At 40.0% G+C, this 25722-nt stretch overlaps 1 protein-coding gene across 1 annotated transcript; it reads right to left on the bottom strand.

Moving 5' to 3' along the window:
* Window positions 1-242: 242 nt before the first annotated feature.
* OLFML1 (olfactomedin like 1) lies at window positions 243-25244 on the bottom strand. Its single transcript, XM_021005503.2, has 3 exons — window positions 25033-25244; window positions 23027-23312; window positions 243-9446 (listed from the first exon to the last, which is right to left on the bottom strand). The coding sequence occupies exons 1-3, from the start codon at window positions 25150-25152 to the stop codon at window positions 8674-8676; spliced, it is 1179 nt and encodes a 392-aa protein (XP_020861162.1). The 5' UTR covers window positions 25153-25244; the 3' UTR covers window positions 243-8673.
* Window positions 25245-25722: the final 478 nt, after the last annotated feature.

Here is a 25722-nt window from a genome sequence, read left to right on the forward strand (position 1 = left end):
TTGTTCAAGGATCCCTGTTCTTCTGTCTTTTTCTCACCTCTGTATGATGTGGCTGGGTCATCTCCTCTTTTTGCAAACTCTAGGTTACAGAAGCTATTTGTTTAAGCAAATTTAAGGCTGAACATCATGTCCTGATCTAGGCTGGTCCTTGGCAAAGAAATCATCTGAAATCTGTCTTCATAATATAGTGATTTCTTAAAAATTCATAGAAGAGAACAGAAGGAATGCCAGAGACAATCAGAGAAGTTAGATAGCTTTGATATTATTCATATTGTATTTAATATGTTCACATTATATTTTAAAAGAAAAGCAATTTGTACATAATAGAGATTTACAATTCCTTGTACAATCTTTTTTCTGTTCTACTATGGGGGTGGGGAGAGGACTGGGTTCATTGGCTATTTGCCTTGTTAAGCCCATTAAACATCATCTTATTAGATTCAGCCCAGTACTGTAGCCTGGTTTTTTAAAATCTTGACTCGAGCATCCGTTGTGTTGGTTATCCTTGCCAACTTTGTGTCATCTGCAAATTTGATAAGCATGCCATCTGTGCTTTTATCCAGGTCCTTGATAAAAATGTTAAATCAGCACAGAGTCAAACACAGATCCCTGCATTATGCCATTTGAGAATTCCATCTCAGCTGACATTGATTCATTAACAATTACTTGAGTCTGACCATTCAATAAGCTCAGAATCCACATGAGTGTCTCATTGTCTAGCCCACTTGCCCCTTTCTCTTTTCCACTAGAATAGTTGTTTTGAGGTGAGAGGGGCCTCAAAGCATCTCTCAAGTCACAATATATATATATGTATATATATATATACATATATATATATATATGTATATATATATGTATATAGACACAATATATAGAAGACTGTTTTCCCTGCTTCTATATCAGACTTATTCTGCTCTCATACAAATGACACAGTCAGCTCTTGGTGACTCTGACCCTTGCATTCATAATCATTCTTAGGAAGAAACAAAAAAATGTAAACTACTCTTTTTGATTGGGTGCAAAGCCATATAACAAACCCAGACTAGTGCTATGGTTTTGTAGCACCCATCCCAATTCCCACTCACAGAGAGAGTTGGGACCCCAGTGCAGGGCTACTACATCCCTTCAGGGCTATAGGAGTTACCTCTGAGTGGTTGGGGAGGTATCATTTCCAGTACTCTAGATTGTAAGCCTCCATTGGTGGCCTTTCTCCATGATTATCTGTTAATATCAATTAGTCAATCAGACTCAATTATCTTATTTACTAAAGTAGTATGCTAAGAATAGTCAATACCAAACATCTTCCTCCCCAAAGTCTGTAAGACATTCTCCTACCAGTACTTACGGAATCAAGGGGTCTCAAGCTTTGAGGGTATACATGGCAAAGGGGAAACACATAACTCATGGAAATCCTTGTATTGCAATGTCTTCAGATATTCCCCTTTAGTTACAGTAAGGTTCCCTATTGACCACTAAATCTTCCATTCCTAGCCAAATCAAGACTGTTTGGGGCTCCCAATGCAGGCATTGCTGCTATCTGATTCTGTCTCTGACATGATGCTAATATAACTGTAGGAAGAGGGGAAATCCAAAGTCCTTCAGACCCTTTGAAGGTAACAAGATCCTCCTCTGACCAAGGTTGGTGGGGGTGGGGGTGGAGAAGACCAAGGGTAAAGTCAAAGTTGAGGCGCTCTCCTCTCTTCCAGGCAATTCCTTTCTTGGCATGGCTCTTTCTCCTCTTCATTGCCAAACATTCAAATCTCTTATTCCATCTAGCTTGAAGGTTTTTATACAGGCCTCAAATGGCATGATGAAGTCTTTTAGGCAATCTGAACAGACTTTCTGTTATATCTAGTTGAAATGTATTTGATTGATTTAAGGAGGTTTCTGGGTTTTGATCACACCTATTTCTGTTTGATTGAGTTAGTCACTAAATATTCTCACCAGACAAAAGTAATTACTTTGAAGGGGGGTGAGGCAGTCAGTGGAGCCCCATCCTTACAGTTGATACCAACTGGCCAAAGAACCCCTTAGATTTTTAAGAAGTAAAACTTACAAGTGGGTATCACGGTTTGCAGACTTGATTGAGAAGTACATTTGCAAGTGACTCCCACAAAGTGATACTCAAAGAAGAGTTGAATAACAGGGATGGAAATGCTTACACCACAAATTAGGAAAGACAAAAGCTTTAGAAAATTATAGTGCCTGACATCAGAGACCACTGTTGTGCTTTATTTTTTTCAAAAAACAGTTGAATTAGCAAATTGCACACAGCTGCTTTCTAAGCAGCCTTTCTCAGGAAGGAGGCTGTAGGGTACTTAGTGCTCTATGAAGAAGAGAAAAAAGAGCAATTCTAGTACATATTCTAGGCTACATTTGCTGGTCCTTTCCTGGAAGCCGGCCTCCACTTCCTGCCTCGTATCTCCAGATCAGTTTGTGAGTTCTGGGGCCTTCAAAAGAATTATTACATTTGCTCCTTGAGGACAAGCATCATGGTTTATTCATAATCATATCTCTTTCATTTTGAACCTGCCCAAAGTAAGTAATAAATAACTGTTTGTTGAACTGTATGCAACCATAAGATCAAAAGGGATATGAGCCCAGAATATAAAAGGTCGTATCATTAAAAAAAATAGAGGAGATCAGATGCTTTTCATGACTATGGCTAAGGAAAGAATTCTTAAGCAAACAAGGGACAGAAAAGATCTAATGGATAAAACAGACAATTTTGATAACATAAAATTATAAAGGTTTTTTTTTTTAGTGAGGCAATTGAAGTTAAGTGACTTGCCCAGAGTCATCACACAGCTAATGAGTTTTTATGTGTCTGAGGCCAGATTTGAACTCGGGTCCTTCTGACTCCAGAGCCTGTGCTCTATTCACTGTGCCACCTAGCTGCCCCAAGATTATACAGTTTTTGCCCAAGTAAAATTAGTAAAGGTAGAATTAAAAGAGAGATAGTAGAATTGGAAAAATGTTTGCATCAAATATCTTCAATAAAAGTCTGATATCAACGATATATAGGGAACTGACACAAATATACAACACCCAAAACCATTTATTTCTGGTTAGATAAGTGGATAGAGGATAGGAAAAGTTTTCAGAAGAATTGTGAACGACTATATAAAAGCATCAAAATCCCTCATTATGAAGTAATTGCTAATTAAGAGAACTCTGAGCTTTCAGCTTATATCACACAAATTGGCAAAGTTGATAGAAGATCCAATTCTCTGTCAACATATTTTTGGATTGAATTGAATGTTGGAAGGCTTGTGGAAAGACTGGCACCCTGATGTACTCTTGATGGAGCAGTTTATCTTTTTGGATTTAAATTTCTAATTGCATAAGAAATGTGACTCATCTGTCCGTACCCTTTGTCCTAGAGATCCCAATACTAGGAATATGCCCCAAGGAATCTGAACTCTGAGTAACTGTAAAACCAATGAAGATTCTAGAAAACATATAATGAAACATATCTTTTTCCTAATGGTCATAGTAGAGATGCAGGGAACTAATATATTGCATTTATTATCAGATGTTTTCCTGAATTGTTTTTCTCTTTTATAAAGAAAGATTTAATCTGAAGAGGAAAAGTGGGAAATAATTGTGACATAAAGACAAAAGGCAGTAATAAAACATATTTTAAAAATTAGTGCAAACTTCATGGCCTACCTGGATAATTTGGGGAAATACAGTTATGATTACTCGAACTCTCATTATTGAACATGAACTTTTAAAAGGTTACATGTGATAATTCAGCCAAAATGATCACTAATGAAATGGCATTCAATTTTCCAGGATTAGTGGCTAGGAAATTACTCATGTGTCAAAGAAAGTAGAGGCTTACAAGGTTAATCAGTGATTTGGGCACTGGAGACTAACAAAGTAGGACATAAAAAGTTGGAAGTCTAAGGCTGAAAAGTCTGATGAAAAGTGGGATGATGTCCACCTTTGTGCCATCTATGAAACATTTGCTAAGCAAATTAATGGTGTAAACAAAATTTCAGGAGGATTGATTAAATTATTAAGAAAACAAAGTGTTGTAAAGCAATGAACATGGTAACTACATCATTCTTAGCCATTCTTTATCCCCAACTACCTCTGACCTGCTTCGTGCCTTAACCTCACAGTTAGTCAACTGGCATTTATTAAGTGCCTGCTATGTACTAGGCACTGTGCTAATGCTAGGGATACAAAGAAAGGCAAAAAACAGTCTCTGCTCTCAAGGAGCTTATAGCTGTCATTGGGAGGATTAACTTCTGTAGAGAGTAATCCCGCCATACTTGCCACTACCAATACCAACTACCACCAATGGACAGGTAAGCCCAACTGTCTTAAGTGTCTGGGGAACAGTTTCACCCAATGATTTTGTTTTTAGCCCATTTCTTGAAGCCATAATCCAGGATGGCAACCACTTCTGACTATTGCCAAATGCCACCTGGAGGAATAGACAAGCCAGCCTAGCAGCAGGGCAGTCTGACAGACTGAAGGCAGTGTGTGCCAACCAAATGAAACACCCTCAGCGCCTCAACCATCACCCCCAGCTGCTGAAAAGTTGCCTGTAGCTCCTCAGCAGCTGCAATGATTGAAAACCTAGAAAAGAAAGTTCTCCCCACCAGAGTCTTTGATACTGTTAAAATGCCTCAAGATTAGAAATGGATATGGTTTTATCAGGAGAAATCACATTAAAGAAGTTGCATTACCAGATCTGCTTTGCCATGGGTACCCTAAGAGTAGTGAATCCTTCCCATCTCACTTGCAACTGAAACCTCCTGTATGTGCTGTCTCTGCCATTAGAGTGTGAACTCTTGAAGAATGATAGCAGTCTCTGCTTTTTGTATCCCTAGGACTACACATGTGTTTTTTATTAATTCATTTATTCACACTTTTATAGTCAAGGTCCAGTTATGTATACTTGCAAATATAGTAATGAAAATTATGTTCCTTTATATTCCAAATGTAACTCAGGCTTATTTGGGCATGCTCAGGTCACCTAACATGGAGGCACCGAGGGACCTTTGAAGCCTGTCCAGATTGCCTAACATAGAGACCTCTGTGTCCCCCACCATGTGGGTGGGGGTAGCCTCCTTTGACTGGCTGGGCAGCCAGAAGAGGCCAAGTCTTTAAAAACTGGCGAAACTGAGACAGTTGTGCTTTCTGGCTCATGCTCTTTTCTGCGCACACTTTCTTGCTGTGTCTAGAAGGTGAAAATCAAGTTCACCTGCCATATAGCATAAGCAGCATGAATTAGACTATTGAGAGAGGAAGGGCTTCCCTCTGCTGATCTCCCTCTCTTTTACCCTGACTCTAAGAAATGAGCCTGGGTATGTTTGTTTCTGTTCTGTGTCCTTTTTTCTCAGTTTTAAGGCTAGTAGTGACCCTGCTGGACCTGGGAGTTTAAACCCTGGCAATGTTGGAGCCAGGATTGCGGGTGAGATGTGTAGCCTGCTATACTGACAGAGAATGCCTAGGTCTCAAGCCAGTGGGATGAGGAGACTCCAGTCCAGAGAGACAAAATGAAAATGAGCTAAGATTCGACCTAGTTCAAAGTTCTAAAGATCTTCTGATTCCAAGTTTACAAATCTTAATACTATACCATTTTGGCTTCTGGAGGAAGTGGGTGGTATTTGCAGTAAAGGCAGAGAGATAAGGAGCTTTGGTATAGGAAAAGGGAGTAGGATTCAGATGCACTAGTGGGTTGATTTAAAGACTTTCAAAAGCAGCTGTTTCAGAAGTGAAATGGATGCATATGTTGCTTACACAAACAGAATTATTGTTTAACTCAATTCAGGCAGTGGGAGGAAAAGCTGTGTATTTTCATCCTAAGTGGGATCTCTTGGCTTCATCTGCAGGGGGATTCATTCATTGAACAGGTATTTAATGGGCATCTGGTCTGTATGGAGCCTTTTGGACATTGACAGAGATACAAAGATAAGCTCTATTTTCTCTGATGCCTTGAGAGGTGCTGTACGAACAATAGGCCCAATACTGGTCAATCTACCCCCTTCTTTCAGTAAAAGGAGGAGGGATAAATAGATCAATAGATAGATAGATAGGCAGAGCATGTATTAAGTGCTTATGTGTGCTGGGCACTGCGCCAAGCACTGAGAATACAAAAACAAGCCAAAAAGAAAGACTCTCCCTGCCTTCAAGGAGCTTACTTTCTAATGGGGAAGACAATATATAAAAGAGGGCTAAAAGAGAGGAGAGGTACCCATGGAAGGGAAAGGTGAATCAGTGTGGAGAGTCAGCATTGGAGGTAAAAGAGGAGTGAATATGACTGGCTTGGTCACTTCCTCAAATGGAGGCTCCAGCTGGAGCAGGGGATGGTGTAGGCATCTACTAGGGCAAGAAGGTTTCTTGGGGAGAAGTGAAGAAGCCTGGAAAATCAGTAGTAAAGCCAGAAGAGGAATGAAATAGATAGAAACAGCTAGGTGACACAATGGATAGAGTGCTGGGCCTGGAGTCAGGCTCACCTTCCTGGGTTCAAATCTGGCCTCCACCACTTACTGTCTGTGTGACCCTGGACAAGTCATGTAACCATGTTCACCTGCGTTTCCTCATCTGTCAAATGAGCTGGAGAAGGAAATGGCAAATCACTCCAGTATCTCTGAGAAGAAAACTCCAAATGGAGTCACGAAGAGATCATAACTGAATAACAGAATCTATGAGAGCAATTATTAACACCAGAGGAATTCTACCGACCTTTGTATTCATCCTTATTTAACTTACACATGATTGGGATATTCAAGAGGTTCCTGGACTCTACTTTATCCAAGAATGGTACATCTACAAAAGGTCCTAGGTCCTTTTGCCCTCCTGAGTATAAGGCAGTGCTACCCAGACATAGCTTGCAGTTTGGGACTGGGCTGGTTTTCATAGAACTATGGAGCATTCCTCTTTACATCTTATAGACCAGAACGGATAATTGGGAAATTGGAATAGGAGGGGGAAGAAATTGGTGAAACTGATTTTTGTGTGGTGCATACTATGGATATTTTATTAGTAAATCTGTTGTTAGAACTGAGTGTGGTCCCATGTCTCTGTTCTTTGAGATCTATAAATGAAAAACTCGAGGTGCTCAATAGAAATTTATTGAATTGAGTCGAAAACATGGTTTCTGTCCTCAAGGAACTCATGAATACAAATAACTAAAGTGCAAGGTTGAATGTAATAAGGGCTGTAAGAGAGATACAAGCAGAACATTATGGCAGTTCCTTAAGAGATAAGTGGTCAAGCTATTTTCTATATAAAAATTGTGAACTATAGATATCAAAATATGCTCCAAATTATTTATAGAGAAATGCAGATGAACACAATTCTGAGATTTACCATCATACCAGGCCCATTGATAGATGAAAAAAGATGGGGTCACCCCCTCTTGGAGGGGTTGCAAAAGATAGTCTTACTGATGTACTATTGGTAGAGTTGTGAAAGTGGTATTTCAGTGTAATTATACAAGGAAGGTGACTAAACTGTCCATGTTCTTTGACCCAATGATCTCACCAATGAAGCAAAGGTGTGTGTATGTGTATGTGTGTGTAAATACATGTGTACATACATACATATACACACATATAATAATAGTAATTTGGGGCAAAATTATGAAGAGCCTTGAATGTCACCTTAAAGAGTTTGGACTTAACTAGGAGGTAGCTATGAGATATTAGAAACATCCCTGGGTCTGGAATTGGAAGATATGGGTTCTAATCTTGTCCATTTATCAGCTAGGTGACCTTGGGGCAAGTTTCTTGACTTCACCGTCTAAAATGGGGGTAATAATATTTCACTCCCTACTTCATGTGGCCATTGTAAAGATCAAATGAGTTAATGTTGGTAAAGCACTGTGCAAACTCTAAATGTCAGTTGTAATCATCATCAATAATAATAATATAATAATAATAATAATAATAATTCAGGAGGCAATGGGTAGCTATAGAAGATTTCTGAGTAAGAAATGATCATGATTATTATTCAGAGATTAATTTTTTTGGGGAGGGAGGGGGATGGATGGAGAATTGGAGTTGTGATTTCATTGGTTTAGGGGACTCCTAGCAAGTAAGATCCTCTATCAATGCACACTGGCAACTGCCCTACAACTCATATATAGGCTTAGAGTTAGGTCTGGGGGCACTGAGAGCTTGTGTCTTGCCCAAGGTCACACAGCTGGAATGTGTCAGAAGCTGGACTTGAACACATGTCTTCTTGACTGTGAAGCTGCCTTCCTATCCATTACATGGTGCTACAGGAGGGCAAAAGCAAGGCAAGGTGTTGTAGAGGGTGGAGAGCCAGCCTCAGGGTTAAGAATCCCTGTGGTCAAGTCTAGCCTCTGATACATACTACTTGAGGGACTCTCTTAGTGCCCTAGATGGTTCTCTAAGCCTGTATAAGTGGTAGAATTGTTGCATTTACATTGGTGGAGAGGATTTCCTCATTGGGAATTTCAATGAAATAGGTCCAGTAAAAAAATAAAAAAAAGAAAAGAAGATAGTTTATATAGGCAGTCTCACTTCCAGACTATATGTCTAAATAATATTATAGGGAAGAGATATCTGTTTACTACTTCCTCATTCAGAGAAAGAGATCTCTGGGGCCTGGAGCATTATTTTAAAAACTCTTCCATAGACAATGTCCCTCAGAAACAAACCTGGTTTATACCACTTGCCACCTTTCCTAGGGCCCTGCCTGCTTCCTTTTGGTCTGGAGCTTATAGATGATTTGGCTTCCATCATTCCAAGAATAGAGGTGCTTCTCCTGGGGATTGTAGTGGATCATAGAGTGGACCCTCTGCCGCCTGGGGAAGACCAAGGTAGGGATGTCCTGCTTGTTGATGGTTCCCAGGACATCGTAGACACAATTGATAATGCGGGAGCTTTGGCGGCCTCTACTGTATACCACATAGAGGACCCCGCACAGGAGAAAGGCTGCCTCAGCATCTCTGCTACTGCAGAACGATGTCCAAGAGTGCTCCACGGCCATCGTTTCAGGGTCTATTTTTGTGATGATCAGGTGGTCTAACTCTCTGTGAATGGCCCAGAGCCCATGCTCATCCACAGCCAGGTCGATGTGAGTCCAGGGGGTATGCTGATAGACTGGTATGCCATGGCTCCCTGGGAGTAGCATCCGATCCTCCACACTTTTCTTTTGGAGGTTGTATTTGATGATCTCGTTAGGGGTGCCATGACTGTGGAAGAATAAGAAACCCTGATAGACAACCTGCCCAGTCCCTTGCCAGGACAGCATCAGGACAAGCTTCCTGGGTGTGGGCTTGCCTTCCATAAATGCCTTCATATTGGCAAATTCCCATATGGTGTTGTTCCTGGAGCCACTTAAGAAATAAATCTTGGCGGAATCATTGCTGATATCTTTCATCCAACAGCCATGTGTATCTTTGGTCGTCTTCACAATCTTCATTGACTTTATGCCTGTCAACATGTTGTCACAGCCTGTACATAAAGAGAGAGAAAATAATGGAAAGGGTTATTTTGTACATCTTTGGTATCTGCATTCTCAGAAAACTTGAAGGCTTATTCTCTTTCCTTCTAGGTCCAAAGCCAGGCATGGGAAGATTACAAAATATCCCAATAGAGATTTAGTATAAGAGATTGGAAGGGCAGTATGGAATAGTAGATAGAGAGCTGGCCCTGAAGCCAAAAAGACCTGGGTTCTAGTCCTTCCTCTGACACATACTGGATGTATGACCCTGGATGTTCTAGACAACTTTCTAGACTAAAAATTTAGGATAATGTGCCAACCTGCACTGGAAGAGAGATTTTCCTCACCTGGAAGTCCTAGTCCTTATCCCCTATAAAGGGTTCTCTCAGAAGGGAAATAATACTCTATTCATTTAATCTCCTTGAGGTGAATTCCCAAGATTCTTAACATAGGAAAGGATGATATTCATAGTGGCAGATAGGTGGCACAATGGATAGCGCACAGGTCCTGGAATTAGGAAAACCCGAGTTTATGACTTAGATAGTTGCATTACCATGGTCGACTCACAGGGGGAATTAATAATAGCACCAATCTTCCTGGGTTGTTGGGAGGCCCAAATGAGAAGCACTTTGCAAACCTTACAGGCTAGCTATTATTATTATTAGCTGATTTCACCATTTTCTTTTTCTTATAATTCTTTGTTTCTCTAAGATTCCCAGTGCTGTTCTGGGCCCATAGTGGATACTTAATTAATACAGAGTAGAAAGGGACCTTGAGGTCATATAATCCATCCTATATTTGAGCATGATTATGGTCTACAACATTTCTAACAAGAAGGCACTAGCAATCCAACTAGTATTCCCCTCCAACCTCTTTCTTGACCTCCCTCTGTGGAAAATGTACTATCTTCCGAGCAAACTCGGCCCACTTCTGGACAATGCTAATTATTAGGAAGTTTTTCTTTATATAGAGCTTAAATGGACCTTTCTCCAAGTTTTGCTCCAAATTTTGCCTTTGGGGTCAAGCAGAGCTAGTCAGTCTGTCAGTGAACAAACATTTATTAATATTAATGGGCAGCTAGAAGGCACAGTGGATAGAGTGCTAAGCTCAAGTCAGGAGGACTTGAGTTCAAATCTGGCCTCAGTTACTTAGTAGATATGTGACCCTGGGCAAGTCACTTAACTTCTGTTTGCCTCAATTTCCTCAGATATAAAATGGGTATTATAGCAGCACCTGCTTCCCAGGGTTATTCCCAGGATCAAACGAAATAATATTTGTAAAGCATCTAGCACATAGTAGGCACTATATAAATGCTTATTCCTTTCCCCTCATTTATTAGGTACCTACTAAGTGCCAGTCATTATGCAAAGCACTGGGGATGCAGAAGACAATCTCTGACCTTGAGGAACTCATAATCTAATGGGAGTAATAGCAAACAAACAAATATGTACAAATGAGCCAAAGACAGGAAAAATAAGAAATAATTAATAAAGGGAGGGCACTAGAATTAAGAGGGGTTGGGAAAGACCTCTTATAGAAGGTAGGATTTAGACTGGAAGGACTTGAGGTTTAGCATGTCTTTAACATGAAAGCTCGTCAAATACTTGAAGATAACAATCATGTTGTTTGCAAATCTCTTCTTCTTTAGGATAAATACCCTGATTTCCTCTCTCCCCTGACCCCCCCCCATTCATTCAATGGACCCTCATACAGCAGCATCTCTAGTCATTCTGCTTCTACTGATATGATCCAAAATCACATTAGATTCTTTTGATTATCATACTATTGACTAATATTTTATCAGTTCTCAACGACATCTATCCTTCCATAACAGTATAGCATACTCACTAGAATGCTGGACTTGTACAATATTCAGGAAAACTTGGACTTGAATTCCAGCTAAGACATTAACTAGCTATGTGGCACATGACAAATCCAAACTCTCTGAGCCTCAGTTTCCCCATACAAAAAATGGGCAAAATAGCATCTTTCACAAAAGGTAACGATAAAAATTTTATATATAATATCTATCTATATATATATACAAATAGACCTGTATTTATGTATATACACATATATTGTATATAGTGTTTTGTAAGCATCAAACTACTAAGTAGTTTTAATATAATAATGATAATTAGAACAATAATAACCATATTTCTGTCATGAGCTCAAGCCCATTAACTCTTGGTCATACCCATGAAGCTTCATTTATCTCCATTTATTGAGATCTCTAGGTCACTATTGAATACTTTGTGCATTTATATACAGATATCTGAGGTCATGGGGCTTTTATTTTGATGCTTTTCTTGGATATTGTCTCCTGTGAATTACTAGTCTTCTCTAATAATCATTTTCTTCTGATGTTATATCCACTGCACTCTGACTTGGAAGATCTATGAGGGCAATTTTCTCCCTCTCTATCCACTTTTAGTTTAAATACCTCTCCAGGCAAACATATTTTTAATGACCCTTTATAGGTGCACTCCATCCTGGGCCAAGAGCCAAACAACTCCTATATCTCATATTATGTTCCCCCATGTCTCTAATATTTCTCTTCTCATCTCCATTGTCTAGCTTCCATAGCTTCCTTTAAGGCTCAGATAATAGCTTGTTTTCTGCAAGAAGCCTTTTCTCCATGCTAGTACCTTCCCTCTGAGGTTACTTCCATTTTATCATATATTTATGTACATATCTTATGTGTACCTAGTTGTTTGTATATTGTCTCCCCTATTAGAACATGAGCTCCCTGAGGGCAGCAACCATGTCTTTCTTTGGATCCCCAGTGCTTAGCACAATGCCTGACACAGTTAATGCTTAATAAATGACTTACAGTCCAGAAATTCAAATCCTATTCCCAGATGCCATCTTTTCAAACAGCTGTTCACTGTTCAAATCTACCTTTCTCCTCTATGTCCCCCATCTTCAACAGATAGCAGTAATGAAAACATCTCCTGTTCCAACAAGCAACTTTGGTTTTTTGCTTAGGACTTGCTAATCCTTATTAATTTTAGGTTCCTTCTGTCATTATCTTTTATCCTCACATGAATCAGTAGAAATGAGTAGTGGTTATCAGCCTTGACAAGTCTCATGAAGATTTCCAACATGCCCCTGATACCTGCTCTGGGATACAGCATACCATCCTGTTGTCCCTGCCAGGTCAACCACCCGCTTTGTAGGGAGTCCCAGACCAGGATGATTTTTCTCTATTATCTTTGTCCAGTACTAGGATCACCTTTGAATTTATCTCATTATTCCTTCATCCTCAGAGGGTCCAGTGCCTCATTCTACAGGAAGAGCCTTAAACCTATGATCTCACTCCAAATATTCAGTGGTGCTCACTGTCATGGTCTTCACTCTCCACTTCTGGCTCACCATCCAGCCAACTCCACTTCCACAATCCCAGGCACCTTCTTCTTGCTCCTCCCTTTCCTGCTCATCTTTATACTTTGTCTTTCCATATTAGAATGTAAGTTCCTTGTTAGTAGGAGCTATCTTACTTTCTTATTTTTGTATTCCCAGTGCCTAGCACAGTACCTGGCACATAGTAAGCAGTTAATAAACACTTACTCTAACCTGTCACCTATCAATTATCCATCTAATCTATCACTTATCTATCTAATCTATCACATGTCTAATCTATTATCATTTTTCATCTTCCTAAGGTATCTGCCCTGCAGACTCCTGGCATTGGTTTGAATTTCCTCACTGCGTCTTCAGATGATTTTCCCCCTTTATTTTCCCTTCGAAGCACTTACGTTCTTCAAGGAACTAAAGATTCTTCCTCAACTTGAAAGAAGAAAGGCTTCCCTCCAACCCATTTATACATGGAGCTATCATTTGGTACTGATCTATTGCACAGATCTATTGTACTTTGCCCATGACTGTGGACTCCCCCTCCTGGGAAAGAGTGATAGAGTAGATTTGGGCATTAGAGGATCTGGGTACAAATCAGACCTCTGCTGCCAATTAGCTATGTGACTCCCCTTTCCCTTGCCCTCTACTGTTACTGAAATTTAGAACCTCACTCCTCTGTTGATTTTATTACCATCTCCTTTGACTCGCTATGTTGGCATTTGTTAATCTAAACTGTGTTTGCCATGCCCATCTTCTTCTCTGGGGGCTCATGAGTGAGGAATTATTTAAAGTGGGCTTTCAAACCTTTTCTTTCTTCCCTTACTTTTAAAAAATTAAGTTTCATTTTTTAAAACTAATAAGCATTTATTTTTTCTCCCTTCCACTGCTACTCCTCACCCACACTGGAATACAAGAAAGAAAACTCTAGTAACAAATCTACATAGTCAAGCAAAACAGATTCTCATTTGATCATGTCCAAAAATGTATCTTATTCTATATATTGAGTCCATTACTGCTCTGTCAGGAGGTTGGTTGGATTTATCTTTGGTCCTTGTTCATTGTTTGTCCTTTGTTCTCAAAGAGGACCATGACATCAGGAAGGTGATGTTGTGACTTGTGAGTGAATTGGATTTAAGTGAGGGAGAGCTGTGCAAAGTCTCCAGCCTCATTGTCTCTTCTAGAGCCATCTGGGTCTAGTGGCAAGATATAGATCAAGACAACTGGAGATGGCCCTGGATGTAGTGGGAGACCTTGGCCTTTTTAAGCTAAGGTCTTTCCCAGGTCTCAGTTTGACTGAGGCAATGTCCATCCAGTGATTAAGACTAGATAAGAAATGAGGCAAAGAATGACTTCTTTTACCTGGTCAAAAAATGAAATCAATCTGGGAGGGGAAGACCCTTGGGGATCATGGTTAGCCATTGTGTTGATGAAAGTTCTTAAATCTTTTGAGTTAATCAGTTTTATAGTGTTGTCATGGTAGAAATTATTCTCTTGATCCTGCTCACTTCACTTTGCACCAATTCATTCAAGTCTTCTTAGGTTTCTCTAAAACATTCATTTCATCCTTTCATATAGCATCATAGAATTCTATCACTTTCATATACCACATTTTGTTCAGTTATTCCCCAATGGATAGGCACCTCCTTAGTTTCCAGTGCTTTGAAATTCTCTCTCTCTCTCTCTCTATATATATATATATATATATATAAAACTGCTATAAGCATTTTTGTGCATGTGGGTGCTTTTCTTTCTTCTTTTATCTCTTTGGGATAGGTGCCTACTAGTGACATTTTGGGGGCCTTAAAAAAAGCCATACTTGTGATTTCATTGGTATAAGGAACTTTCAGGTGAAGAAACTCCCTCTTTCAGTGCACACTGGCACCTTCTGTGAAACCTCGTCTTAGAGAGTTGTTTGAGGCACTAGAAGGTTGAACATAGCCAGTATGTGTCAGAAGTGGGACTTTATGCAGAAGCTGGACATCTGTTACAGTGGGGGTACCTTTCCTGTATAATTAAACTAAATGGCCACTGACATATCTTCCAACTCTAGTATTCTGTGATTCTAGGACTTGAACACAAATTTTTCAAAGCTAAGACCAGTTTTCTACCAATTATGGGACACTGTCTCTCCTGGCCTTTTATTTATATTGATACTTGTAGATATCAATATCGATGTTGATCTGTCTAAGTATTCTATTTCCTCCTGCCTTCTGCCCCAATAGAAGGTAAGTTCTTTAAGGACTGAGGCTATTTTTTGATTTTCTTTGCATACCCAGCCTCTCACAATGCCTTACACATAACAGTTGCTTTAAAAAAATACTTGTTGAATAAATGTTACTTGCTCAGCTGAAATTTGAGCTACAATTGGCTCCTTCCAAAACCGTAATATAAACAGAAGCACCCTCAGCTGTTGCTTAGGAAAAGGTTTTTGTGTCAAACTAAATCCAACTTCTAGCTTTTCTTCATGTCTTCCTCTTCTCTGTGCTGATCAGACTTTAGGTACCTTATACTCTTCTACTGCCTCGGTAGGTCTTCAGTCTCTACTGGCTTCTGAAAGAAGTTTTATCTCTAGAAATATATATTTCTAGAGGTTTTATATATATTATATATATACATACATACACACATACATATAATGTATGTGTGTATATCTCTATCTATCTATCTATCTATCTATCTATCTATCTATCTATCTATCTATCTATCTAATAAGGTTCACAGAATCTCAGAGTTGGAAGGCACCTCAGAAGTCTCATAGTTTAACTTCTACCTGAACTAGGTAGGGATAAGACCAGTATCTTAGTAGGTATAGGGAACTCCCTGGTGAACAATGTCCTTCTACCAAAGCAGATTATAGCACTTTCAGGTTTTCAAAGTGCCTTACAAATATTATCTAGCTAACATTTATATAGAGCTTACTATGTGCCAGGCACTGTGCTAAGCACTTTACAATTACTATCTCATTCGATCCTCACAACAATCCTGGAAGGTGTTATTATTACCCCCATTTTACAGATGAAGAAACTGAGGCAAACAGAAGTTAAAGGATTTACCAAGGGTCATGCAACTAGTTAAATGTCTGTGGCTGGATCTGAACTCATTTTCTCCAATTCAGGACCAGTGTTCTATCCACTGCTTAGAATGGAAAGAGATGAGGGAATCTGTCAGGGTCACACAGCCAGTGTGTGACTTGAACCCACGCCATCCTGTCTCTACTGCTACTTCTCTACTCAAGTATGAACTCCTATAACATATCATCCAGTCCTAGCTTGAAGATGCCCTTCAAATGCCACCTTCTCAATTCTACTAGCTTTTATTAAGGACCGACTCTGTGTAAAGTTCTGGGCTTAGTGCTGGAGAAACGAAGGGAAAAAGAAAACAAAGCCTCCCTGCCTCTTTTTTTTTTTTTGGAATGGTTCTCTCTTTTTCTCATAATAAGATGTAACTTGCTGGCTTGCTCATCTGTGAAAGATATATAATTAGTAAATTCCTGCTAAAGCCCAAGGCCAACAGATGCTGGCCTCAGCATCTGTGAGAAGATTTTATGTTGAAATATAACATCTATACTATTTCCACTTTCCTCCACTTCTTTCTTCTCACCTTTCCCTGCTGATCAGGCTGCAGAAAATGTCTATTATTGCCTTTTCTCTTTACTGTTTCAGCATCTTTTCTTCCCTCTCTCTTGAGTGAGCTTTGTCTGTATTTGAGTTTCCCATCTTTTTATTTTTATTTTTCAGCAGGAGTGGGGAGAGTATGGGGAGAGGGGCTTTCTTTGCCTCCCTCCCTCCCATCCCTCGCACTATATAATACTGCTTGCTTTTTTGGTATCCAGAGTATTCTGCATATATGAGCCCCACTTTGCCCCAGGTTTGAGGCTTGTTGTGGGTGTGTCAAAGACATAGCTCATAAGATTCTTCTGATGTATTTCTTTTATTAGTCAACCAGAACCAATTAATTCAAAGCAAAAGATACTTAATAAACCAACATAGCAAGATTTCCACCATGCATGTGGATTACCAGGGGTGAGATAACCCTGGCCTGGACAGACTCTTCCACTGGTTACCCTTCTACTGATGGGAGAAGGAACGCTGGTGGGGCACATGTTTGATTGGGGGACACATATAAGGGGCACATAAGTAGGTAACATGTGTGCCAAGGAACACATATCTAGGATAATTAAGACCTCTGACACTATAGAACCATCAATATCTTCTGGTGATGTCATTGGGTGAACTGCTTCCTCCTCTGAATGGGAGTTTTCTGCTAGTTTGTTATTTCTGTGATGCCCTTCCCTGTGGATGTGTCCACTGCTGGTTCTGCCTTCTACTAGGTACCTCTGATGCTGCTGCTGCTGCTGCTACTTTACTCTGCAACTAACTGCTGGTCTTGGGCAGCTAGTATATAGCTTAGGGGGAGGGGGAGGAAGAGGCCAGCCTATCTTTAGCTCGATAGCTCCGGGAATTACTTTCAGTTCTTTTAAACCCCTAGCCTACTGCAATCAGTCAACTAACTAGAGAAGTCATTAGGCATTTTAAATCTGTCTCTTGAATCGAACTCTTCTTGAGCCCCTGATCTCAGTCTTCTATCTGATTTGGGGTTAGAACATTCCTTTTAACACCTGTCATGCCCAGTTGTATGTACTTTCAAAGCACTATAAGGTTTCTTTTTAGAAGAACCATAAAGTTCTAGGTGAAGCTAAGGTAGGTAGATACTTTTTGTTTTCTATAACGTCCCTCGTCTCTGTGACAAAACCGGGAGGTACAGCTGGAGTGGGCAACCTCTGCCCTAGTTCCTTTGTTCTACATTTCTGCCAGCAACAAATTCGCTGTTCTTCCTAAGCTCAACTGCATTTGACTAAAAATTAGAGGATTGCTGCCAAAGCCCTCACACAAACTAAAGTTGTTTCTAGCTGTTGTCTGTGAGAATCAAAAATATGTTTTCCCAGGACTAGTTCTATTCTTTCTAGCAAATATCTGAGGCTAGATTTGAACTGAGGATGATGGGTCTTCTTGACTTCAGGCTGGCACTCTATCCACTGTACCACCCAGCTGTCCAGAGTCAGGAAGGCCTGCTTTCAAATCTGGCTTCAGACACTTACTAACTCTGTGACTGTGGGCAAGTCACTTCACCCTGTTTGCCTCAGTTTCTTCATCTGTCAAACGAGCAGGAGAAGGAAATGGCAAACCACTCTAATATCTCTGCCAAGAAAACCCCAAATGTGGTCAGGAAGAACTGGACATGATTGAAATGACTGAAAAACAAAAACTTTCACCTACTTGACTGTATTCGCCAAAAGGGAAGGAACCACCTAATCCCTGTATATTCCCCAGCTCCTCACACAAAGGTCTGCTCACAGTGGGTACTTACAATAATGTGGCAGGCAGATACAGAAAGATCCAAGAGGATTTTGGGTAGTGGGTTTATGGGAACAGACTCCTTCCGAAAAGGATTTGCTTTCCCATGGTGCAGTGGACTGGAACACATACACAAAGGAGCAAGAGCTTCTGAAGAAGAGCAGAGGTTCCTGGGAGGAGGAAAAAGAAGCTTCTTGGAGATGGAAGTAATGAAAGAAAAAGCTGAAGGACAGAGTCAGAAATGCTTGAGGCAAGCAGAGAGGAACTACAGAGCAGAGTCTGGAGGTTGAGAACTGAAGTGTCTGACACAGGACAAAGCTACTACATGAGCAGTGACCCTCTTGGAGCTGTAGGAAAGACTGTAGTGAAGGCCTTGGTGCTAAGACAAAGGTGATCTCGCTACACTGGCCTTGGGACCCACAACTGGACTGTGCATCTAGGACTTCATCTTTTGGTGGTGAGTTTTTTTTCCAGAATTATGTTATGTGCTTTTAGGGAAGGAGCTAGGGGGGAGGTGGGGAACCTGCGACCTCAAGGCCACATGTGGCCCTCTAGGTCCTTAAGTGCACTCTTTGACTGAATCCAAGGGGATTTGTTCTGTGAAGTTTGGATTCAAAGGGCCACACTTCAGGGCCTAGAGGGCCACATGTGTCCTTGAGGCTGAAGGTTTCCCACCCCTGATGAGGTGTCCAGCCTTGCCTAGAAGTGTATCTTTTCCCAGGCTTCTTTAAGTTCAAATGACTTGGTAACTTTCCTTGTTGGTAGGAGGAAAGTAAATACCTAAAGGCCAGGTTAAAATGAGCCAAATTCAATGTTTCCATGGAAAACCCTGAATAGAGGCATGAGTCAAAGAGTATGGTAATTGATAAACCTCCAAGATAGGAACTTCTGTGGACTATGAATTACAATAATAATAGTGATGCTGATAGCTGATATGATGTTTTAAAGTTTACATATTGCTATGCTCACATCATCACATTGCACAACTCTGTGAGTTGGGAATTTTTGGTTCCAAAACCTTCCTCTGTAGAATGAGGGACAAAGACATCAAGGTATATGGGGTTAATTGGCTTGTCTAAGGTCACACAATAGCCACACAAATGTCAGAGTTAATAAAGGAGGTAGCAATTAAACCTAGGGTACAAATATCTATACAGAAATGTATAAAATCTGGATAACGTACAAGGTCAACCAGAGATCTTCGCCGTAACTGAATATGCATTATTCAGAAAGAACAAACTAGACAAAAGGGATGATGTTACGACATTACAGCCTATATTATGTTATGTTAATCTAGGCATATAGCCTATAGTAGGAAGATGTACTCATGTGGCTTCTAGGTGGCGCTATAGCGCATAGAGCGCTGGACCTGAAATCAGGTCGCCTCATCTTCCCGAGCGCAAATCTTCACAATCTTATTTCAGTTTGTGATTCCAGGCCGATTATACCTTCTCATCCACTCTATACTCTAGCTAAACTGGCCGATTTGTTCTGTCAATGACTTTCTGTCTCCCATTTCCATGCCTTTGCACAGAACTGCCATTTTTGGAACGCCCTCTCTTCTTAACCTGCGCGTTTTTGAGGCTTCAAGGCTCAGCTTAGACATCACTCCCTTCAAGAGATTTTTCCTGATTTTTCCCAATCCTTCCCAATTATTGTGCATGTTGGGGGTATATACCCTGTATTTACTGACCTGTGAATATGTTGCTTTCCCCATGAGAATATAAGATCTTTGAGGATAGGGACTATTTTTATTTTTCTTTGTATCCCTAGCATCTAGCCAATGCCTGGCACAAAGTGGGTGCTTAGTAAATGCTTGTCAATTGATCGAAATCTTTGACTACCACAGACACAGGCATCAGTCACCTCCAGTATTTGAAGTGGGATGGATATGGACCAGAGAACAGGACCTGGGAGCTAGGTCATCACCTTCATGTCCCAGAATTAGTTAAGCCTTCAAGCCTAGCACCTGGTGGTCCGGGAAGACTTCTTAGTTTACTGTCCTGTACATTTCCTAGAAATGAATAAATGCAGGGTATATCAGATGAAAAAGATTTGGGTGAGTGACAAGAAAGGAGATGGCCAGATCAAGGCTGGAGATAAAATTTCATGGGTCTACAGCATGTGATCTTTGGATGTGAAAAATTATACCTGAACTCTTTGTGTAGCTTGCTGGATAATTTATCGTCTGACTCAGATGTGCTGAAACCTGGACCTTACTTCTAATGAGCTCCCCTCTCAGACTTTGTTTTGAATTTCTGGTCTTGATTCTATTTGTATCTGATGTCACTTCCTCTTCCCCTGATTTTTTTCTCACTCTTAGACCTGGCCACTCAGTTGTTTGGCTGCCCTCTACTCCTAATCCCCATCTATGTGGGAACTTCCCTGATGACCTTGTTTCTCTGTTCTCCAAGAAGGAGAGTTTAGCTAACACCATGTCCTCTGAGAGCTAGGCCTTATGGATTAGTACAGAGAAGGAATTCATAGTCAAGGATATCCCGGATGCCTGGCACTGTCAGGGAAATCTTCAAGGTCTCATGCACTGGCAAGGCTATGGACCAGAGAAGCATATAAGGGACATCCTGACTTGGCACTGCACTTTTCCTCTGGTTGAATCTTTGGTTAAGATATGGCCATCATAAAGACATTTCTCTTGCTAGGTCTCCTGAGGCTTTCTGAACTCCCCAAAATATAATAAAAAACCAAACAAAAACCATGTAATCTGACTTATTTGTATTACTAAAATATGTGAATGTTAACAAGATAATAACAACAAATTCTTATTTATGCTTAATTTCCACTAGTTCATGATTGAGTACCAGTAACCATATTCTCTAAATAACTTAAATACATTGGGTGTAGGCAGTCTCCATGTTGGTAAAAGTGCTGGTAAAGTTTCCAGGTAAATGGTCACACCTGTTCCCTACCTCTGATTTGGTTGCACTACTTTTCCTGTTGTGCTAACAAAAAACTTCATAAGAACTGTCATGTCTTATATTTTTGATCTCAAACAAAATAGGTAAAATTGGTGAATTTTTAATTATATAAAAGGGAAAAAATTCTGCTTTTGAAAACTTTCAGGAAACTTTTAATAAAAAGTTGTTCTAAAAAATTGGTATTATTATTATTATTGTTTTTTTTTCCCCATGGGTAAGGGTAGCTCAGAGAGAGGCAAAGAATTTGAAACTCAAAAAGTTTTTAAGCAGAAGGTCAAAAATAAACAGATGATACATTCAAAATAAAAATAAAATAAAATTTTAAATTGGAGTTAGCTATTTTTGTCGCTGTTGTTTAGTTGTGTCCAACTCTTCATGATCCCACGGACCATACTGTACATAGGATTTTCTTGCAAAGATACTGGAGTGGTTTGCCATTTCCTTCTCTGGTATGTTAAAGTAACTAGAGATTAGGTGATTTGTCCAGGGTCTCACAGCTAGTGTCTGAGGCCAGATTCGAACGTTGGTCTTCCTGACTCCAGGCCCAGCACTCAATCCAATGAGCCATCTAGTTGCTTGTTAGCTATTTTGGGCAGACCCAATTCAACCCTTGCTTGTTAGTACTTGGGTACACTAATTTGCAAATAATCCCAATTCCATGAATGGGTTCTAATATATGTATTGCATCCTCTCATGTCACAATGGAAGGTTAATGTAAACATGTGAAGTTATTTAATTCCATTAGTCTCATGGGATCATTGATTTAAACATGGGAAGGACCTTAGATGTCACCCAATCCAGTCCCCTCATTTCACACAAAAACAGGGCTTATTTTTATTGTGTACGTTTGTAAATATTATTAATGGCATAGCCTTGAGTGTGAAATTGGGTTATAGAATTCAAGTGCCTGACCCAGTTTATAATCTTAGCCCTTTCTGGTTGGTTTAACCATGCTCAAAAGCTGTATAAACAGGCTAAATAAAATACAAACTGAGTTCTCATTAGAAGCCATGAACTGTTTATTGCTGTTCTCCTGAGCACCTTATTTTCTGACTTTTCCATTGAAAGCTGCCTTTTCCTTGCTGCTAAGACAGTTTCTTGTCTTCTCTGTACTGGGAGATTAAATCATCCCTCTATCCTTTCTGAAAGTTGTAACCAGGCGGAAGGTGTGACCCACTTTCCTGGAGCTCAGTCAGCTAGGGAACATCTGCTGCTGTGTGGCTGGCCTGGGATCTTTTGATAATTACATTTCTGTGGAAATGCTGCTTTCTTAGAGGTGACCAATGTATGCACACATGCGAATGACCCATTTTATGTTCCTCTGTATATGCATGTGTTCCTTTACGTATGTATTTTTACCTTTTTAAAGACCAGAGCTATTCTGCCCATTCAGTACTTTAGGTAGCGCTGTAACTAAAAATGTTTATGCCTGGGGCAAGTAACATAAAAAGCATGTTCAGTTGAGGAATGTGTTGGCCAGAACGTGCCTTGTGGTAGAGACACAGAGACCCTAGGGCATTGGTACTGGGGAGTAAGGGGAACATTGTCACAGGAGGGAGGAGTTCACCTTAGTAAACCAAAGCATTGTAAATGCTGTTAGCACTCTTTAAACTAGGAGTCCTATGGCAAAAGTCTGGTTGCCCATCTTAGTTATCACTCTAACTCAGTGGTTCTTAATCTGCAATCCACAAATGGATTTAAAAACAATTAATAACTATTTCAATATAATTGGTTTCCTTTGTAATCTTATGTATTTTATTTTGTGTATTTGTATTTTAAAAGATTATTCTGAGGAGTCCATGGGCATCACCAGATTACCAAAGGGGTCCATGACACCAAAGAGGTCAACAAACCCCTGTTTTAAGTTTATGTGCAGAGAGCCCTTCCCCCACCCCAGAGTGGGAACCTGGTGCAGAAGGTTTAGAAAAGATAAATCTTTCTTACTTGTATTAAGGAGAGTCCTGACCTTTTGCTCTTCTTCAGAGTCTTTTATCTGCTTTTCCATCATCATCTTATCCTCTTCTATACATGTCTCAGATGTCCTAATGTATTCTAGGTAGTCAATTTCACGTTGGGCTCTTTCAACTCTTCCCCCCAAGTGATCCACTTCACTCTTATATTCAGTCTTATAAAGGTGGCATCTCTCCAGGTCCGCAGAGACCTTCTTAGAGAATTCCTGGAATTCTTGAATGTATGCCCTTGTATCTTGGCGACATTTTTCCAGCCCTTGCTTAAGTCAGAAAACAAATACTGATTTCAGACTTTATTTCCTAATGTATAGTTACTAGCAAATGGAAAAAAAAAAGGAATTATTTTATGTATTTCTTTCTCTTTCTTCTCTTTCCTCTCTCTCTCTCCCTCTCTCTTTCTTCTTTCTTTTTTCTATCTTTTTCTTTCTCTCTCTCTCTCCCTTTTTTTCTTTCTTTTTTTCCTTTCCTTTCCCAGTAGAGCAAAAACATGTAGAATGAAATGGTTTTATTTACTGAGTGACCTTCTCTTCAAGATAATGGTTTGACTTTTCTCTTTATTGACCTTTTCTTCAAGATAATGGTTCCAGGTTATGGGGAAATGGCCAGAGTGGCCATTTTTGACTTTTTTCCAATATTCTTTCCATATTTTATGCCCATCTTTCTGAAACAATTTTGTAGCCATGAGAATAGCAAACTACAGACATATATGTAAGTAGTTGTGCTATTTTATTTTGAGGAAAACTTGGAGAGATTTAAGTACCTGTAATCAAGGTGGGATTACTTGAAGGGCAATTGTGAGATTGCCAAGTGTCCATGACTATAATTTAATGTGTTTAAGGAGGTACGATGGACAGGAGAAGCAGCAGCAATGATCTCTCACTTCTGAAAATTCAGCTTTGTGGCCTTGGAATCATGGTAATTTGGCTATCCTGTTTAAGGGCAGTATTTGATCAGGACTGTAAACAAAAAATGTGATATTACTTTGGAATCTAGAATTTCTCTGAAAATGGTAGCAAATAACCATTGGGTATAGGACATGCTTTGACAGAAAAAAAATTGATCAGAACTTAGTGTACTAAAAACAGGATCACACACTCTTTCTTTTATTCTTAATTAACTGTGTTTAGCATAAATTGTGGACTACTTCATTTAAAAAAAAATTGGGTTCAGCTTGAAAGAGAAAAAAAACAAACCCAGAATTAAGTTTCTAACTTATTTTTCTTCATTTATTTTGGTGATGATCTAACAAATTACCAGAAGAAACTGTCAGTTTGAGAGGGTTGCATGATTAAAAATGATATTACTTTTCTATCTCCACATTGTCTTAGGTGATATAATATAGTTGATAGAGAGCTGGGCTTGAAGTCAGGAAGATGAGTGTTCAAGCTTGTTCTTGACATGTTACCAGCAGGGTGAGCCCATATAAGTCACACAGTGTCCCAGGAGACTCTCTGAGACTGTAAATTGCATGTAATTTAACTCTTAGAAGGGGTTTCTCACTGGAATTCCCCTTACCAATGAAACCAAAGATATGGACAAAAAATACAGAAATAAATATAATAAACACGTACACAAAGAGGGACTGAAACTTCCTTTACCAGGGCAGGCCAGAAACTCATCCGTAACATCTAGTCTTGAAAAATTACTGGAATACTGAGACGTTACATGACTTGCCCAGGGTCACATCACCAGTATGTGTTAGAAGGAGGACCTGAATCCATGTCTTCCAGAGTTCAAGGCTAAGTCTCTTGTCTCTGTCTTTCCTCCTCTTTCTCTTTCTCTCCCTCTGCACATACTCACAAATATATATTCTCTTAAACAATAGCACCTGCTTTTTCAGAAACATGCTTCATTGTCAAGACGGTCACAGTAAGAACAGGAGAAAAATAAGGCATGTGTTTTTTTCTTTTTAAATACAAGTGAAAATGCAGAAGTTTGCAAAGGAACGACATATTTCTATGGCCATTCCAATATACCTACCTCTAACATCTGAAAGCGTCGGAAGATGTATTGGACCACTTCTGGGTCTTGGGCATCTTGTGGCTGAAGAAGAAAACTCATAAGGCAGAGCACTAAGAAGGGTCTGGCTTGAGCCGTCATGATGCCACCAAATCACTGGGGAAGGGGGTGGGGTGGGAAACAGAGGAATAAAATAATCACCCGAGAAACTTTGGGGAAGCTGTGGTGGAATGATGCTGTGACTTGAAAGCACAGAATAAAGAGTTGGAGTCTGTGGGGGGCACAGCAAATGAAGTTGGTTCCTGTGGCAGCAAGCCTTGGGAAAACACAGGGAAGAATGCTTGTTTGCTCCAACTGACGGGCCTTCTGGTGATCAAATCCAGCTGTTCGTGCATCAGCCGGTCATGTGAGGAGTTCCAGGCATCGATGCTTTCTCTGCCATAGGATGTTACACAATGCCTCCCTGGGGAGCTTGATGGGGGGAGACTTGGGATTTACTATCATGAGCACTGAATGGAGGGGTTGGGAGGGGCAGAGAACTGACACCTGCCAATGCCCGGGACTGCTTCAAGCTCCATTGTAGGGGACTCATTTTCTTTCTTGAATTTCTCCTTCTAAGTTTGATATTTCTAGTTCACTGAAAAACTTCCTTTTATCTCTCTGAAGTTGAATGATTGGCCTGAAACGAACTTCTGCTTTCCCAGGCCCGGG

Source organism: Phascolarctos cinereus, unplaced genomic scaffold, assembly GCF_003287225.1.
Source record: "Phascolarctos cinereus isolate Bilbo 61053 unplaced genomic scaffold, phaCin_HiC Scaffold_9;HRSCAF=440, whole genome shotgun sequence".
Taxonomy (NCBI): domain Eukaryota; kingdom Metazoa; phylum Chordata; class Mammalia; order Diprotodontia; family Phascolarctidae; genus Phascolarctos; species Phascolarctos cinereus.

What these genes read in the sequence shown, in the direction of transcription:
- OLFML1 (XM_021005503.2), bottom strand. Translation starts at nt 25,152, where the DNA reads ATGACGGCTCAAGCCAGACCCTTCTTAGTGCTCTGCCTTATGAGTTTT. An exon ending in GACGCTTTCAGATGTTAGAG is followed by an intron (nt 23,313 to 25,032) that starts GTAGGTATATTG and finishes TTCTGACTTAAG; the next exon opens with CAAGGGCTGGAAAAATGTCG. An exon ending in CAGGACTCTCCTTAATACAA is followed by an intron (nt 9,447 to 23,026) that starts GTAAGAAAGATT and finishes CTTTATGTACAG; the next exon opens with GCTGTGACAACATGTTGACA.